Below are 19,408 nucleotides of genomic sequence, written 5' to 3'. Positions count from 1 at the left end.
GAGCCACAATGCCTGGCCAATTTCAAGTTTTAAATTCAGTCTTTTTGATCTCAAAGTAAACTTTTTGGATATTAGGTCCCTGAAGTTCAAGAGAGACATGTTGGGCTTATTTGGCTTGTTATGTTAGAATTATGCAGGAAGCATTGTCAAATCTGAGGTGGTGTTTAGCTTCCTTTTAGTTATATTTATAGAGATGTGTTGCTAACATGTGTTCTAGGATTATATGAGATTCCTACAATTCTGCTATGCCTTAATATGTGTTATCAGTAAAAATTACTATTGTCATGTTAAATTGTTGTATGCCACAGTTTTCTTGTCAGCTGTATCATTTAGCTATGGCTTCTTAAGATTTTTGTCATCCACAATTTATGTTTTGCTTCTCTAATCCTTCTCAAAAAAAGTGGCTTATAGTTAGCTACAGTCCAAGGCTTGCTTCTTTGAAGGAGTTCTTGAAAAGGACTCCTGAGTGCAAGTTTCTGATAACTTTGGAGATTGTACCATTGAATTAGAGAGAGAACTTCCACTGCACAAATTGAAAGATTGATGTGTTCCTAAAGATTGCTAACCCAGTATGAAGCAGGGCAGGTGATTGCATGGACTGAACTACTGGTGGACAGAAATAATTTTTTATGGCTTTTGTTGTTTGAAATATTGCTGATTCTTTTTGTTTTTCAGAGTCTGGAGAATCTTTTTTTGGGGAGCTATTTATAATCTTGAAATATATTTTAAGTGTATTGAGTATACTTTTGTAAACAGAATTTGAGTCATATTTTTCTGCCTAGTTTCTTGAGAATTTGTAAACTATTTGTGAATATTCTTCATTCATGGCAATGTGTCTGTTTGCATGAAAACCATGTATTTTCTTTTGTAATGGGCCACAATTGAAGGGACTGTTTTTTTTTTTTTTTCCCTCAGGGCTTTGACTGAAACGGTCTTGTGAGATGTTCCAGCAAAGCCAATTTGGGAGGGTCTATATGGACAGAGATACTTGTTGCACTCTGTGTACAGTAATCAGACCAATAATATGGTACTGAAGCTTATTATGCAGCTAGGTTGGTCCTGCTGTGATTTGTCTTTGGCAGAAGTGTGGACCAAAGAGAGAAATATTGTATGTAAGAAGAAAACTCTATATTAGATTAACCTTCAATTCCTGGGTGGCTACATGGTCAGGCATGGTATGGAGGTGCCTATGACTGGATTCCCCATCATTGAGGAACTGATAAATAGAAAGTGGGGATTGAAACCAGCCCAAGAGTCCCACAGACAGTTGATTTTGGATAAACATGGAAATGGACCCTTCTGCTTTAAACTCATATTTATATGAGTTCCTTCCTCAGGAAAGAACTTTCAGAAAGTATCAAATGACTGAAACTCACCAGATCACCACATTAGATGCCTCCTTGTCCTCCCCAGTTCCTGTTTTCTCACACACTGCTATATAGAGCCCTAGTTTTAGTTGGTCAGGGAGATGGATTTGAGACTGAGCTCCCATCTCCTCTGCTGCAGCACCTGATTAAAGCCTTCTTTCTTGGCAAGACTTGTTGTCTCAGTGATTGGCTTTCTGTGTGGTGAGCAGCACAACCTAGATCAAAGCCCTGGTGTTTTGGTAACACATTCATGACACACACAAAACTCACCATGAACAGACAACACAATATACACACATACATGTGAAACACCACACATGCACAAGAGACAAAAAACACACCATGCTTGCACAATGCACACAGTACACACACCCCAAACACATCATACATGGACAACATACACAATACATACAAGACATACCATATGCATACAACACACATGTACAACATACAACACATAACATACAACACACAAAACCCACAACATACACACAACATATACCGCATGTGCATGACATACACATGCAACACACCACACAACCACTATACACACAGAACACACACAATATAAACACTACACATGAACAATATACACACATCACACACAAAACATCACAAACACACACCATACACAAAAAACACTACACATCACACCACACACACAACATATGCAACACGCAATATAGGCACCATATGCTACACACACACCATACACTAACACACTACTACAAACACAAACACACTATGCATACTAACACCACACTAGCACACACCACACACTACACATGTACAGTACACACCACATACAAATCATACACACACCACACAAAACCACCCACATCACATCACAAACACAAAACACAATACACACAAGCACAGCACACTACATACTAACATACACCACACACACTAACACCACACACACACCACATAGTACCAGATACCACAGAACACACCACACACTAACACACACCATACACCAACACACCACACACATACCACACACAGAAAATATACCACAAACACACACCATGCACACTAACACACCACACATACATCATGAACACACACCACACATACTAACACTCCACACATACCACAAACACTATGCACACCACACACTAACGCACATAGTATGCAAACACACACACCAGACACACACCGCACAAACACACATACAGCACACACACAGAACCACTTCCCTCCAGGCTCTCTGCAGGCGAGGCTGTGCTTGGCTTTCTGATGGGACCTCTTCTGCGGGAGCCAGCATCTGCCATCTGCCAGTGCTTGCCCGCAGTCTGAGACCCCACCTTTTCCTTCTCCAGCACTTCCTACACATGTAGAGTTTTCAGTTGAGCCTGTAGGCCTTGTATTTATTTCCGAAACTTCCTGGAGTGAGGCTTTTCATACCTGCCTTCCTATTTCCCTGTCCCCTCCCTGTGAATCACCAGCTGGCACAGTTATTGGCTGACTTTAGTGACCGAAATTCAGAAGGCTGTTTGAAAGGCCTCTGACGGCCTAACCATTCTCTCCGGCCTAACCATTCTCTCAAGAGAGAATGGTTAGGCCGTCAGAGGCCTTTCAAACAGCTCAGAGCTCAAGAAAGGTGTGCGGCGTCTGCGTGCAGGTGCAAGTAGAAAACTGAAGCACTTTCCAAGTGTGATCCGCAGAAAACTAGCTGTATGAGATGTGTTCAAACACACGATTCTGGGGCCAAATGAGTTTTGAGAGCTCTAGATGCAAACAGGAACGTCCTAGGCTCGGAGATGCTTACCATACTCTCCAATGTATTTAACTGATGAATCCCTTTTCCCTCTTACCCCTCAAGACCAGTGCCCCAGGCCACACACCCTGGGATGTTCCAGGATGTGGCTGAGCTTCTCCTTCACACTCACTACCTTGCACAACCTCTCCATGTGTCCATTTCCTCACTTGTTTCACAGAGACTAGAGGCAGTCCGCGCAGAGTTCACACGGGATGTGGACAGACCTGAGATCAACCCTGGGCTACTCCAGCAGCCAGCCTGTGACGGACCCCCATGGGACAGTTATTTAGCCTCTGGGAGCCCCCATCTTTCTTACCTATGAAACAGAACTGCAGTGAGGATGGAGTGGAACCCTCCTCAGTGCCCGCCCTTTTTCCTTGCCTGCCTCCCTCAGCAGTGTCGTCTGCCTCTGACTGTGCAGAGCACTGTGATGGCACAGTGATGCCTCAGGGCCATGGCTGGACACCAAGAAATGACTCCCAGGGTAGTTTGTGTTAAGAGATGTGCCAGGGATTTAATCACGTTTAGTAAGGCAGAGACATGGAAATGGCTGTCAAGGAAGACATGTCTTATAGTTCTGCAGAAGTCGGGTGCACGGCATGCAACATGCACTCTTCTGGGTGGCACAGGTGGGTCTGGAGGCAGGGAGCAGGGCAATGGGGGCAAAAGCATTTACTGTGTCTTCCATGGGAAAGGCAAGGCAAGGGGCAGGTGGGCGTAAGACTCCCTGGTCTGAACGATTTCTACCGGCTCTGGAGTGAGGGCTGTACTGAGTTGTCTGGTGCCTGGGCCTGGGGTGACTGAGGCAGGGCTCAGTGGCTCAGCAGGTGAAAGCCCAGCAGAGGAGGTTTTGAGGGTATGGGCCGTGGCCTGGTGGTTTGCAGAGCACACTCTCAGGTGGGTGTTTGCAGTCTCTAAGAATTGGCTAGCTCACGGCTGGGCATGGTGACTCACACCTGTAATCCCAGCACTTTGGGAGGCCAAGGCAGGTGGATCACAAGGTCAGGAGTTCGAGACCAGCCTAGCCAATAGGTGAAACCCTGTCTTTTTTTTTTAAAAGTAAAATAAAATAAAAATAAAAATAAAAACAGAATTGTCTAGCTCTCCGAGGGGCAGTCTCCAGGGTAAGGAAGGCCCCAGGATGTCAAATCATCAGGAAATACAGAAAATTAAACAATGGTTAACACAATTAGCTCCTTAGATACTCAGAAGGAGAGGATGCGATCCCCTCTGCTAAGTCCAAGTTGTCCACATGTCCAGAACTTAATTCAGCATCCCTCCCACCTAAATTCAATTTGTCCTGGGCTGCAGCCCTCAGATAGTACGCCCATCCATCCAGGCACCCAAGACAATCCCCGGGGGCCATAGACATTGCTCTTAAAAAAAGAGCTTTACACCTGAGACTGAGTAACTTATTTTTTTAAAAAACGAAAAGGAAAAAGAGCTTTTATATTTACGCACAAAAATGGATTCTCTATTAAAATAAATAATTCTTATGTTATTGGTCTGCTTTTAATAAGAGGCTGTAGAAGGTTATCTATCACTTTCTCTGTAATCTGCCTTGATGGCAGAGATTGTGTATATTATCAGAATCAATTCTTGTGTTTTCTGTTAACTTTGTCATGCCCTTATTTCAGAAAACAAAAGTTTCTTACTCAAAAAAGTATCCAGGTGCAGTGGTTCACACCTGTAATCCCAACACTTTGGGAGGCCAAGGCGGGTGGATTCCTTGAGCTTAGGAGCTTGAGATCAGCTTGAGCAACATAGCAAAACCCCATTAAAAAAAAAAATAGCTAGGCATGGTGGCACACGCCTGTAGTCTTAGCTACTCAAGAGGCTGAGGGGGGAGGATTGCTTCAACCTAGAAAGTATGGAGGTTGGCTGGGTGCGGTGGCTCAGGCCTGTAATCCCAGCAATATGGGAGGCTGAGGCAGGAGGATCACGAGGTCAAGAGATCGAGACCACTCTGGTCAACATGGTGAAACCCTGTCTCTACTAAAAATAAAAAAATTAGCTGGGCCTGGTGGTGTGTGCCTGTAGTCCCAGCTACTTGGGAGGCTGAGGCAGGAGAATCACTTAAATCCAGGAGGTGGGGTTGCAGTGAGCCAAGATCACACCACTGCACTCCAGCCTGGCAACAGAGTCAGACTCTGTCTCAAAAAAAAAAAAAAAAAAAAGTGTGGAGGTTGCATTGAGCCGAGATTATGCTATTGCACTCCAGCCTGGCAGACAGAGCCAGACACTGTCTCAAAAAATAAAAAAAATAAAAAGAGCTAGGGTTCTTTACAGTTATGTTCATTTAAAAATATTTTATTGTTCTGCAGGCCAAGGTTGACAAGGAAAAAATTATTGTCACTTTGGTCAAATAAGTAGCCATGTATTGTTCTTAGAAGCCCATGTTTCTGTCTTTTTTTTTCCCAGACAGGATCTCACTCTGTTGCCCGGACTGGAATGCTGGGGTGTGGATCTCAGCTCACTGTAGTCTCAACCTCCCTAGGTCAACCAATCCTCCCATCTCAACCTCCCAAGTAGCTGGGACTACAGGTATGTGCCATCATGCCTGGCTAATTTTTTAATTTTTATTTTTAAGATGGAGTTTCACTCTGTTGCCTAGGCTGGAGTGCAATGACATAATCTCGGCTCACTGCAACTTCCACCTCCTGGGTTCAGGCAATTCTCCTGCCTCAGCCTCCTGAGTAGCTGGGATTACAGGCACGCACCTTCATGCCTCGTTAATTTTGTATTTTTAGCAGAGATGGGGTTTCACCATGTTGGCCAGGCTGGTTTTGAACTCCTGACCTCATGATCCACCGGGTTTGGACTCCCAAACTGCTGGGATTACAGATGTAAGCCACCATACCTGGCTTTCTTTTCTTTTCTTTTTCTTTTTCTTTTTTTTTAAAGACAGGTTTTGCCACATTTCCCGGGGTGATCAAGGGATGTGCCCTACTCAGCCTCTCAAAGTGCTGGTATTATAGTCACAAGCCATTGCACCCAGAAAGATTCTATCTTAATCAGTGTTTAAATCAGATGACTTTTGATGACAGACAACTTTGATATTTTGCCTTTCCAAAATCAAATACTAAATGATAACTTGTGTACCTAAAATTATCTTTTGAGATTTCCCAGTAGGCACTTGGAAAGTCATAAATCATCTGTTCTCTCACCTTGTAGAAAAAACAAGTGCTAGGAATATTTAGGTTTTGATATGTAATATTTGCTATGTTACTGCTGATGAGCTGAATGGGGAAAACTGTCAAATCAGAAGAGATGCTGAGCCTTCTCTGGGTTGGACATGCATAGGTAAAATGGTAAATATTTTGGAAATGTTATGCTGTGTGGGAAGCTTCTGGAGAAATGCCAAAGTGCTCACTGTCCCTGATGGGTTTTCACGTAGCAGAGCCCTGGTGCTGCTCTGCCTGGTATCAAAGAAAGAGTAAGTTGGAAGAAGTGCTAGTATGGGGCTAGTAGTCATAATTTCATTTACTTCATTTATTTATTTACTGTTTTGAGACAGAGTCCTGCTCTGTCGCCCAGGCTGGAGTGCAGTGGCACGATCTTGGCTCACTGCAGCCTCTGCCTCGTGGGTTCAAGTGATCCTCCTTCCTCAGCTTCCTGAGTAGCTGGGATTACAAGCATGCATCACCACGCCCAGCTAATTTTTGTATTTTTAATAGAGACAAACTTTGTGTTGGCCAGGCTGCTCTCAAACTCCTGGCCTTAAGTGATCTGCCTGCCTCAGCCTCTCAAAGTGTTGAGATTACAGGCAGGAGCCACCTCATCTGGCCTCACTTATTTGTTAAATGTTAACTTGATGGCAACTTTACTTCTTTTATTTGAATCCAGCTTCTTGTAGGCCAGCAGTTTTCATCAGGGGTTCACATCACTTACCTGTGGAGGTTTATTAATATTCAGATGTTTAGGGATTGTTCTAGACTTACTGAATCTCCTTATAGATATTCTTGGTATAATCTTTGTATATTCCAACTGTATGCTTGGTATATTCATGATGTAATTTTGTCAGGATTATAATATGTTGTATCTGAAGATACTAAAGATAATGTTCATCCATTTCCATAATTAGTTGTAATGTTAACTATCTTTTTTGAAAATAAGGTTAATCATTATATAATTTTGCTGTCTAAAATTTGTTGATTGATTTGATCTTATTTTGCATATTGCAGAAACAGTCACATTTCCTTGTCAGTTGCACTATCCTCAGTATGAGCTCTCAGCAGATGTTTCACTTTTGAAAATTTTCAGTAACACATTAACCACAGCCACTTTAAGTCTTTCACAGATAGCTTACAGATAGGTTTTTGTTTTTCTCTGAAGCTTCAGCTACTGGTCTGAGTGTTTCTTCAACAAAGAAGACTGTCTCTTCTTCGGAAAGGACCCCGCCAGGAACTCTTAGGTGAAGGCTTCTAATGATGTCATGTCAACAACTTTGAGACCACAACAGAAGACTGAGTCAGGATTTCCAGAACTCTAGTTCTGAATGCAGGTTCAAGAGACTGCAAACCCAAGAGAGAGTGCAGCAAGGATTAATTACATAAAACCAAATGAACTCATGAAGATGACCGTGGCTCTTATCTGAAGCACTGTTGATATTTTAATGTTCTCTTTTCTGGAATATAAGGATCCCCCTTTTCTTTTCTTTCAAGCTATCTTTAACTCACTAATAGGCCTTTAGTAGACTATGCTCTTACAAACTGAAATGAAACATTTGTAAGTGATACATTTTTCTCCTGCCCAACCCCTCCAGAATTTGGAAACTCTTATTGCGTATTCATATTTTCACAGAAATATAATTATTTCATAGGTTCAGTAAGAATCTGTCTTCCTTGTTAACAGGACATTTATTAGAAACATTAGTTATATAACCTGAGGCCTTGCCTGGAAAGACTTATTTGAGGATGATTTTCACTTAATTAAATATAACCAGACACATTTAGGAAGCAAAGTTGGCTTTATGGAGCCAATGTGTACAAAGGCCTGTTGGAAAAATTGGCCTAGTACCTGGCTTATGGGGCTCCCAACCTTACAGATTTTAGTAAGGAAAGTCACTTTCTGGCAGACTCAGGAACCTGAAAATATACTGGAAATGTCAAGAAGAGAGAAATCCACCAAAATGTATAGGCACTGCAGTGAAGTCTGGTGGGGAGCTCTTGCTGTGGCCACCTCGCCGTAGATGTAGATGTATGATGTTTATATACTAACGCCATACTGTTAATATGTCAATCCTCCCAAATTGATCTACAGATTCAGCACAATCCATATCAAAACTCAAGGGGATATTTTGTAGATATTGACAAGTTGATTCTAAAATGTATATGAAAAGGCAAAAAAAAAAAAGAATAACTAAAACAGCGTTGAAAAAGAAGAACAAAATTGGAATACTCACAAAACTAATTTAAAGCTACAGTGTGGAACAGAACAGAGATAGTAATAGACCCATACAAATATAGATTGTTGTTTTTGACAAAGGTACAAAGGCAATCAATGTAGAAATAAATAGTCTTTTAAACGAACGGTGCTACAAAATTGGGTATGCATATGCAGAAAAATGAACCTCACCCTTATCTCGAACCTTAAAAAATTAACTCAAAACACATCATAGATCTAAGTAGAAAAGATGAAACTGTAAAACTTTCTAGAAGGAAACATAAAAGAAACTCTCTGTGACCTCTGTTAGGTAAAGAGTTCTGAGATGTAACACCACAAGTATGTTTTATAAGACAGAGAGATGAAAAATCGGATTCCATCAACATTATAAACTTTTGTTCTGGAAAAGACACTGTTAGTGAGTAAAATACATGCCACAGACTAGAACAAATATTTGCAAATCACATATCTAACAAACTACTTGCACTCAGAATATATAAAGAACTCTCCAAATACAACAAAAAGAAAACAAACAACCCAATAAAATTATGCAGGTCTGAATGCTTCAATAAAGAAGATATGTGTATGCCAAACACCTACATGAAAAGATTCTCAACATTAGGAGTTGCTAGGAAAATGCAAATGAAAACCAACTGAGATATTACACACCTAACAGATGGCTTTTTTTTTTTTTTTAGATGGAGTTTAGCTCTTGTTGCCCAGGCTGAAGTGCAATGGCGTGATCCTGGCTCACTGCAACCTTTACCACCGGGGTTTAAGCGATTCTGCCTCAGCCTGCCAAGTGGCTGGGATTACAGGCATGCATCAGCCATGCACGGCTATTTTTTGTATTTTTAGTAGAGACAGAATTTCACCATGTCGGTCAGGCTGGCCTTGAACTCCCAACCTCAGGTGATTCACCTGCCTTGGCCTCCCCATGTGCTGGGATTACAGGTGTGAGCCACTGCATCCAGCCTAGAATGGCTTAACAAACAATACTGACAATACTAATGGTGAGAATACAGGTCAAAAGGAACCATAAAATGGTAAAGCTACTTAGAAAGAGTTGACAGTTTCTTTTCCTTTTTTTTTTTTAGACGGAGTTTCGCTCTTGTTGCCCAGGCTGGAGTGCAATGGCATGATCTTGGCTCACTTCTGCCTCCTGGTTTCAAGTAATTCTCCTGCCTCACTCAGCCTCCCAGGTAGCTGGGATTACAGGCATGTGCCACCACACCCGGCTAATTTTGTATTTTTAGTAAAGATGGGGTTTCTCCATGTTGGTCAGGCTGGTCTCAAACTCCCAACCTGAGGTGATCCACGATCCACCCACCTCGACCTCCCAAAGTGCTGGGATTGCAGGCATGAATCACCCTGTCCCACCTTGAAAGAGCTGGCAGTTTCTTGTACAGTCAAACACACACTTACCATATAACCCAGCCATGCACTCCTAGGTATTTACCAAGCGAAATTAAAACAACATCCATACGAAGACTCACACGCTAATGTTCACAGCAGCTTTATTTGTAACACCCTAACAGTAGGAACAACCTAAATATCCTTCAGCTAGTGAATGGAAGACAAATTGTGGTACATCCACTTGCTGAAATACTATTTAGCAACTAAGAGGAAAAAAACCTAAGAGCAAACGAAACTACATGAGGATGAATCTCAAACACAATACATTAGGTGAAAGAAGCCAGAGTCAAAGGGCAACATGATATGATTCCATTTCTATGGCATCATGGAAGAGGCAAATCTGTAGGGATGGAGTCTAGATCAGTGAGGCATGGGAGGTGGGGGAAGGAAGGAGTGCACCACAAAGGGCTGCACTCATGTTCTGGGCGATAAAACTTCTATGTTTTTATTATGGTGGTAGTTACCTGCCTGTATTTGTCAAACTCTAAGAACTGTACACCAAAAAGTGTGCCTTTTACTGTACATAACTTTAAAAGTAAATAGAGATGGCCTCTGACATAACGGTAGTCTGACATAAGATTTTTTGACTTTACTGTGGCACGAAAGTGATACGCGTCAGTAAAAACTGTACTTCAAGTACCCAAACAACCATTCTGTTCTTCCACTTTTAGTACAGTATTACATGTGATAGTCAACACTTTATGGTAAAATCAGCTTTGTGTCAGATGATTTTCCCAGCTGCAGGTTAATGTAAGTGTTCTGAGCACGTTTAAGGTAGGCTGGGCTAAGCTACGATGTTCAGTAGGTTAGGTGTACTAAATGCATTTTCTACTTAGGATATTTTCAACTTATGAGTTTATCACATGTAATCCCACTGTAAGTTGAGAAACATCTCTAAGAGGGGTCAGCAAGCAAGCAAAGTGGCCAAAAAAGCTTTCTGTTTAAAACCTCTCCACAGCTCCAAATATCATGGATAGTTTGTTTTCTTTCTTTCTTTTTTTTTTTTTAGATGGAGACTTGCTCTGTCACCCAGGCTGAAGTGCAATGGCACAGTCTCAGCTCACTGCAACCTCCTCCTCCCGGGTTCAAACGATTCTCCTGCCCCAGCCTCCCAAGTAGGTGGGACTGCAGGTGCATGCCACCATACCCGACTGATTTTCGTATTTTTAGTAGCAACGGGATTTCACTATGTTGGCCAGGCTGGTCTCAGACTTCTGACCTCGGCCTCCCACAGTGCTGGGATTACAGGCATGAGTGACTGCGCCTGGCCGATATTTCCTATTTCTTAGCAAGGAGCTGCAGCCGGCCCGTCTCTAGCCTCATCTCTTGCAATGTTCTTCGTTTCATACATTTGCAATTGCTGCAGACTGAAAGCACCCAATGCAGTGCCTAGCACAGGGGCTCAGGGAACACGGGTTCCCTTCCTTCCTACTTCCTTCTGCATTTATTTATGTTAGTCCTCTCTCTCAGAAGCTGTTACCAATCTCTGTTGCTTACCAAGACTAACTCGCAGGTGTTAGGTCTCAGGGAGCACCTCCTTCTGAACGGTTTCTCTAAACCATTTCCTTCCTGGCCTGCCCCTCCTCATAGGTTGGGTCTGGTGCTCCTACTTTAAGCTTCCTCATCTATGTAGTAAAGGCTTGGGGATGCTCAAACACTACAAATTCCAAACGAAGAACTGGCCCTTGCCCAGCTCCTAGGAGATCACCTCTAAGCCCTAGGAATATCCTAACTGATCAGAGTGACTTTGTGTATCTGGGGCCTTGGGCTATGCCAGATAATTTCCACCAACAATGTGATTTATGATTGGGGGGGCCTTGAACAATGCTGTTATTAGTCTGACCTCTGGAGGAGCTGGAGATTGGGTAACTACAGCCAGTTTTGTGGGTGCTGCATGCCTATATAACTGACCCCCAGTAAGAACCCTGAACATGAATGCTTGGGGACCTTCTCTGATTGGCAATATTTCACAGGTGTCACATATTGAGGCAGAGTGAATGAAGCACTGTGCATGGAATTCCACGGGGCGGGGGGGACACCTGGAAGCTGGTGCCTGGTATCTCCTGGCCTCTGCTCTGAGTACCCTTTGCCTTTGTTGACTTCAGTCTGTGTCCTTACGCTGGAATAAATCAGAACCTCTAGTATAACCATGTTTCTGAGCTCTGTGAATCCTAACAAAGTGACAGCTGAGGGTGGCTTGGGCGGCCCCATTCGTCGTCCTGCGGGGTGTGCTTCTGTCAGAGTGCTTAGCACACATAATGGGGTGTCACCGTCTGTCTCCCTGTGCTGTGATTTCTTTAAGGGCAAGAAATGTGATGATTCATCTACCGCCTCTAGAGCCTAGCACTGTGCTTGGAACACAATAGGTGTGAAATAAATGTCTGGTTGCAGGACAGGAGTAGCCTGTGGACGCTCCTGGGCCGGATGCATGCCGCAGAGACCTGCAGGGAAAGGTGGAAGCAGCATAGCCTCTCCACCAAGAAGAGATTCCACAACACTGACCACGGAAAAGCAGGTGAAAGTGAAAACTGTCAGCCCCAGAAGCCCAAACTGAGAATTAAGCTTGTCGGATGACACATCCAGAACAGAAACTGTGAAAGCCTCAGCTGAGTGCCGGCAGTGTGACAGCACGGCTGACGGGCTGGAGGCTCAGGGGGCCCGAGGGCAGATGAGAACAGCAGGGCAGAAAGAAGGACAGCAGAAATTCCACCCCGTCAGCTACATTTCGTATTCGGATTCTGCCTCAAAGGGAAGTCCTCTCCACAGCCAGATGAACGGTATTTCAGTGCAAATGCCAACACAGAGCATTTAAGAGTCAAGAAGTCTTCTGAAAGTAAGGCGAGTCTAGAGGTCCTGCCTGGATTCCCTGTCTATTGCTCTGCCCTTCAAGGAAGCTGCCACTCAGTCCCAACCACTAACTTTTCAGATCATTGCTGGGAATTCCAAAAATGTTTAGCAACAGGCCTCATCACAAAAATCACACAATAATCAAGCGGATCCCTTACTGGGAACTCTAAATCTTCCTTAAGAGAGAAACTCAGTTCAGTTAAACACACGTGTGCTTTGTCTCAGCTGTTAAGACTAGTCAAACAGAAATACAATGTGCAACCAAGGCCGATTCAGTGGGGAGCCCCCCCGAGATCAATACCTCTAACTAGAGTCATGGCATTTGAGAGGTGATTAGCAAAGAGGTCAGATCTTTGCTTGTAATTTCCTTGCTTTGCAAATAGGAAAGCTGGCACCCAGGAAAAAGCCATGATTGTTGAATGAAAACAATAACATCAGCGAGTGTGAGAGCAGCCAGGACTATTCCAACGCACCAGCCAGACTGCCACGCTGCCCGTCCTTGCTGGCACAGACCGGCTGAAAACCTAGCAAAGGACCCCATCGTGCTACACCCACCCAGACCGAAGCTCTGCTCAGACACAGCCTCATCAGGTCACCCTGGATAAGGTACTGCACCTCTGAGCCTATTTCAAATTCAGATTAGCAGGGAATATTGTACCTGGCATGTAAAGTACTCAAAAGATAACCTTCCTTTCCTCTTCCCTTCAAGTTCTCCTCCCTTACCAGCCTTTTCCAACTAGATTTCCTCACCTGAACCACACATTCAAAGAGGTCCTATTTCCTCAATTCCTCCCAGGGAAGGGAAACAGCTAGTGCCATTGTAGAAGAGACGTGACTCTTAGGCACCACGGTTAATTCTGTCTAGGAATCCAGTTGAGAAGGACAGACGGCTTCAGACTAACACGGCTCTAAGGCATACGTGGCAATGTCTTTTTACACATCAAGTGCTGATCACTGCTTACGCAGGTCCTACCAAACACAGCAGGAAGAGGGGACACAGAGGATGAAGAGGTCACTTTAAATGTCTTCCTCAGTGCCTCTGTGGCTGGTTACTGACCAGCACTCTTGGCGCAGCATGCTGCCTACGGACCTAGAGACACCCAGAACCCACCCTCCGTGGTGCAGTGTCTGTGAGGGGTGCAACATTCATTTCTGGGTCTCACATCAACTCTGACTACATCATGTTGTTTTAAACTGTGCCCTGCCATTGCTGGGCAGCCCTGGGCCCCTCAAAGAGCAAACTCCTGGGCCTCAGCTTTTACCCTGTCCTCCTTCCCCGCCGCGCACCCCCAACAACACACACACACACACACACACAACACACACACACACACACACTCTCTCTCTCTCTCTCTCTCACACACACACACACACACACACACACACTCTTTCCAGATCTTCATGCAAACATTGTTATCATCTCTGAAAATGTCCAGGCCGCCTCTGTGTCCCTAGGTTGGTCTGGGAAGTCCCTGGATCTCAGGGCTGCCTAATAAACTTGGCTCTCTGCCATTTCCATCTGTCTCACTGGTGCACTTACCCTGGGATGGAAGGAAGAAAGGAGGAGGTGTCCCTGGGAGCACTGAGGCCACCTCCCTGAGCCGTTTTGCCTCCCGAAAGGAAGGAAAGCCATCTGAGTAAAGAAAGGGCCAGGGGTCCTCCGCTAGTTTCCTTCAGGACCCACTTAGGGTATGATCTAGCTTGGCATTTCCAAAATGGGTTCTATTTAAGCTTCAGAGTGGAGGGAAAGGACAGTCTCCAGGGAACCAGGATGTGATGGAATCAGAGCTGCAGAACAATGAAAAACTCTCAGCTGGAGGAGAATCAACCGCTGGATTACTCCACGTTTTTGAGTTTCATGTGTTTGTTTTGGGAGAGGGAGATGAGTCACAGGGTGCTTAATGTAGAGGTCTATATGTCCTTCACTTCCCTCTTCCATACTCGCTGACCACAAAGTGCTGAACCTGTCGTTCAAGGTGCTCTCAGCCCAGCCAGAGCCGGCCTCGCTCAGTGCCTCCCCAACAAGGCCTGCGCTCCACATTCTGCCATCTGTATGGCCCCCTGCTCCTCTGGCTTTGATGCTCTGACCCTGGCCTCAGAGTCTCATTCCACACCTATGTGAGGCCCTGCAGCTTTCACAGGCTGCATCTCCAGCTCCATGCACAAGCATGGTGGGTGTATAACTCCCTCATTTCCAGGCAGCAACTGTCACCCTTTACAAACCTCACTGCAGAAGCTACAATATTTGAGAGTGTTTGCGAGAAGTGAAATAAAAGAATTCTGTCACTAAATAACCAAGGGTAGGTGATCACCATTCATAAAACCACTCTTGACTTCCTTACTCCATTAATATTTAAGGCCAAAATCTTCCTCTCAACCAGTAATCCGAATTCGGCCCTCCAGGTAGATTCAGGAGCACTACAGGGAGCACAGAGTCCCAGAGCAATGCCAGGTTCGTAAAGCACATTCTTGTTCAGAGGGCCCAGGACCAGCCCCCTCCGCTGGGAACCACAGTTCTGGGGTCAGGACCAAGCGCACTCACAGCCAGGTGGAGCAATCCGTCCCGCCCTCGGCCAGCAGCGGCCCTCTTCCATCCTCCTGGCTTTACAGAGGCTAGCAGCTGCGGTAGGGAAAGCCAGACATGTGCAACTGGTCAAGAACAGTTTGGAGAAAGGAACACAGCACATCGGGCACCAAATTCTAGTCTCACCTTAATCACTCAGTTTCCCAGTTGACAACGCGCCCTGGTATGGGGGCCAACAAGGTCCCGGCTGTAACAGGTGGCCCACCGGTAGACGTGGATCAGACAGACAGGTGGGGGAATCGGAAGAAACGAGAAAAAAAGAAAAGGAATAGCAGGGCGAAGCAATGGGAAGGAAGAGACCAGGAGCAGGAAATGACAGGCAGAAAGTGAGGGAGGAGAAGGAAAGGCAGGAAGGACGAGGGGCGCAAGGGCACTGACCCGGGCGCGGAGGGCGCGCGCGGCGCGGGGGCGGCGGCGCCCTTACCGGCGGTGGCCGAGCGCAGGCTCTCCAGGCTCCAGGAGCGGGACAGGGCGCCGCGCATGCCCCCGCTGCCGCCGCGGCCGCCGCACACCACGCCGCTGCTGTCCGAGTCGGAGCCCGGGGACAGCCCGGCGCTGCTGCTGCTGCTAGTGCCAAGGTCGCCGCTCGTCTGCCCGCTCGACTCGCTGGGGCATTGCTGCGCCCGCTTGCAGGCGGGCCCGAGCTCCAGCCACAGGCTCGGGGGAGGCTGGGCCGGGGGCGGCGGCGCGGCAGCCGCTGGGCTGCCGGGCGACTGGGCGCGCGAGCCGGGGCCAGGGTCGCCGTCGGAGGGCGAGGGGCATGCGGGCGGCCGAGCGGCGTCCTCGGCCCCATCCTCGTCGCCGCGCGGTCGCCGCTCTGGGCCGGCTGACATCATGGGGCTCCGTTAAGGAGGCTCTCTGCCAGCCCCCCCGCTCGGGCTCTGGGGCCGCGGCGGCGGGGACCCTTGGCAGGTTCGGGGGGCGCGTGGCTCTGAGCCAGGCCAGGCGCCCTCCGGGCAGGGCGCGACGCGTCAGCTCGCGGCCCACTCCCGGCCGCCCGGCGGGCACTGAGCGGCGGCGGCCACCCGGGTGCGGGTCGCGGGCCCGGTCGGCACGCGCTCACGCACGCGCGCACGCAGGCCTGGAGCGGCAGCGGCGGCGGCGGGCGCGGGCGCGGGCGCGGGACTCCGGGTTGCCCTGAGTGCCCGCAGGGCCGCGCCCGCCGCCACCTGCGTCCGCACGCGAGTGTCAGGACAGGGCCATCCTTAGGAGGCGACGCCCAGGCTCGCCGCGGCCGCGGTGGTGAGTAAGGCCGGCGGGCGCCCACTTTTCTTCGGGAAGGATTACAGCTCGCACCGCTGGCGGCGCGGCCCACGCCATCCAGGGCAAGGACGCAAGCAGGTGGTCCCGCTCGGTCCGGGGCAGAGACTCGGCGGGCAGGCGTGCGCGCCGGACCCGGGGCGCGCGCTCGGCCGGGACCCGCCCCTCGATTCGGCTCCGCCACGCGCACCCGGCGCCTGCGACCCTCCAGACAGTACAGGCAGGAGCGCGCCCCGCCCGGGGCGCACCCGGTGGTGAATAAGGGGGCGTGTGAAGTAGAGTCCTAGTCCATGCCAAATGATTTTAGAAAGCGTGTGGCAGAGTTCAGTGGCCGGATTTTAGAGTGCAAGAGTTCAGACACGAAGATGGGGGCCACGGGGCACACAGCAAGGAGCCAGGACTTAACAGTTATTTTTTCGGTGTGTGTATGTGTGAGGAAGTTGTGGATAGGGAAGGGCATTACTATTTCATCTGCCCCTCCCAGTCACTTCCTTTGGTCTTCCTTTGGGGGTTGAGGGACAGTCGTGATAGGGGCTAATCAGGGCTGCTGATGGCCTTCCCCTGACCCCCCGCCATATACACAGCATCGCTATTCCCCCAAAGCCCTTGGGGGCTGGTTCTAGTGTAAGCGGCAGAAGTAGTGAGAGGGAGAGGATGAAATGAGAGGTGCATGCTGTGCTCTGGCACACCAGCTAGTATAGAGTGGGTGCTAGAAAGCTGGGCATTTGCTCTCCTTCCCTCCCCTGTGGCCCACTCCATCCTGACGTTGTATATGCTGCCAGCTCTGTACTGCAAGTGGCCCCGCAACTTCATAGATGCTGTCTCCTCTCCCTGTGAGACCTCTAGTATCTTGTCTATTAGTGAGTATATATATGAATATTCAACCTAACAACCCAGGGGCTGGGGCAGTGGGCCATCACAGGCCTAGGTAGACTGGAAGCTGTGTACAGGCATAAGATAATACCCGGTGTTGCCGGGTGTTTAATTGATGGGAACTGGGGGGGGGGGTAACTCAGCCAGATCATCACATCAAGGCCCCCTCCTAAGTTCCTCCAGGAAAGTGTGCCGTTCCTGGCCATTCTATGCCCAGTACACACCCTTCTAGCCTCTGCTTCCTTTTTTTTTTTTTTTTTTGAAATAGAGTCTCGCTCTGTTGCCAGGCTGGAGTGCAGTGGCGCAATCTCGGCTCATTGCAACCTCCGACTCCCTGGTTCAAGTGATTCTCCTGCCTCAGCCACCTGGGTAGCTGGAATTACAGGCACACACCACCACGCCCCGCTAATTTTTGTAGTTTTAGTACAGACAGGGTTTCACCATGTTGGCCAGATCTCATGTTGGCGGATCTCCTGACCTTGTGATCTGCCTGCCTCGGCATCCCAAAGTGCTGGGATTACAGGCATGAGCCACCACACCTGGCCTGCTTCCATTCTTTCTTGTCCTTGGGAAGGGCAGCTCTCCCATTCCTCATCCCTCGTGTAGGCTCCTCTGCATGGGGTCACCATGTGTGTCCTACAGCTGCCCTTTGAAGGCTGCAAGCTCAGCCCTGGTGGGTGGAAAAGGGATGGCCACTGCTAGAGTCCACTACCCCTCCTAGGCCATCAGCAAGTCTTGTGGGGTCTACCTCCAAAATAAAAGTCCAAGTTGTCCATTTCTCTCTTACTCCACTGCTACCACCGCATACCGTGCTTGGCAACAGTCTCATCCACTGAGCAGCCCCAGGGAGCTCTAAAATACACATAAATCACATCTTGCTCCTCTCCTGCATCGGTATCTTCAGAGGCTTCCCTTCACACTTTGTAAGGCCTGGGAGATGCTGCATGTTCTGTCTGACTGATTTCTCTGCCTCCTCCTGTTCTTCTGTGTCCCATGCTCCCTGCACTTGTGCCACAGCTGCCACCTTGCTACTCCTCCTTCTCACCTCAGGGCCTGGCACTTTCACCTGGGATGCTCTTCTCTTCGCTTTTCATGGCTTGGCACCTTCCTGGTCTTCAGATGTCAGCGAATGTCCCTCATCAGTGAGGCCTCATTGATTCCTTCCCAGCACTTATTCTGTCTGTCAGTGGCTTGCTGCTTCTCCTGTGTCTGCGCCCTGCAGACCAGGTGCACCATGAGGGCAGAGGGGCCTTACCCACCACTGTGTCCAGGGAGTACAGCACACCTGCTGCAGGCTCCATGCTGGGCAAGCAGCCATGGAGGAATAGGGGGATGGACCCCACCGCCAGCTGGGCAGGAAGGGGAGGATTCTCGTTGTCTGGGTTCAGGACTTTTAGGGTCCTGTGGTATGCTGCTAAGTGGAGGGTGCCATGCTAGTGCATACAGATAGCCGTGGCCTGAGCAGATGGAGCCTAGGTGAGCCACCGTATCAGCCAGACAGCTGAACCCCATGCTTTTACTCAGCCGTTTCCCTTTTCAGTCTTCCGGAGACCTCAGTAAATGTGAATCAGGTCTCTTGTCCTAGCTGTCCTGTGGGAAAAGGTGGAGTGTCCCCATCTGAGCTTCAGTATGAAAAGAGGATCCATGTGTCCTAAGACCCTGGCAGTGAGGACAGCTGAAATTCACATTTAGCATCAAAGGTGCTGGGAATCTCTGGGAACAAAGACTGGTGCAGGGAGACTTAGCCGCCTTCACCAGGGGAAGATTCCGTCCCCGTAGGCCCACTTCTGATACCATTAAAAGAGAGAGATGATCCCTTTACCATCACATGGTAGGTTTAAAAATCATAAATAATCATTTAGGGACATTTACATATATTGTTCGTATACAGTCATGTGTTGCTGAACAGGG

The 19,408-nt window shown here is 47.6% G+C and overlaps 1 protein-coding gene across 3 annotated transcripts in view; it reads right to left on the bottom strand.

Moving 5' to 3' along the window:
* ARHGEF4 (Rho guanine nucleotide exchange factor 4) overlaps positions 1-19,408 on the bottom strand; it is a 204,643-nt gene that overhangs the window by 64,419 nt on the left and 120,816 nt on the right. Inside the window, exon 1 of one of the 3 annotated variants that reach the window (XM_039479879.2) lies at positions 15,789-16,417. The exons of the other annotated variants lie outside the window; for them this stretch is intronic. Coding sequence (XP_039335813.1) covers positions 15,789-16,200 — 412 coding nt within the window. The 5' untranslated portion in view covers positions 16,201-16,417. Of the gene's footprint in view, positions 1-15,788; positions 16,418-19,408 lie in introns of those variants that run through there. 3 annotated transcript variants of the gene reach the window in all.

The sequence above is a fragment of the Saimiri boliviensis genome, chromosome 5 (assembly GCF_048565385.1).
Source record: "Saimiri boliviensis isolate mSaiBol1 chromosome 5, mSaiBol1.pri, whole genome shotgun sequence".
Lineage (NCBI taxonomy): Eukaryota > Metazoa > Chordata > Mammalia > Primates > Cebidae > Saimiri > Saimiri boliviensis.
This window is presented reverse-complemented; position numbering and strand designations above follow the sequence as displayed.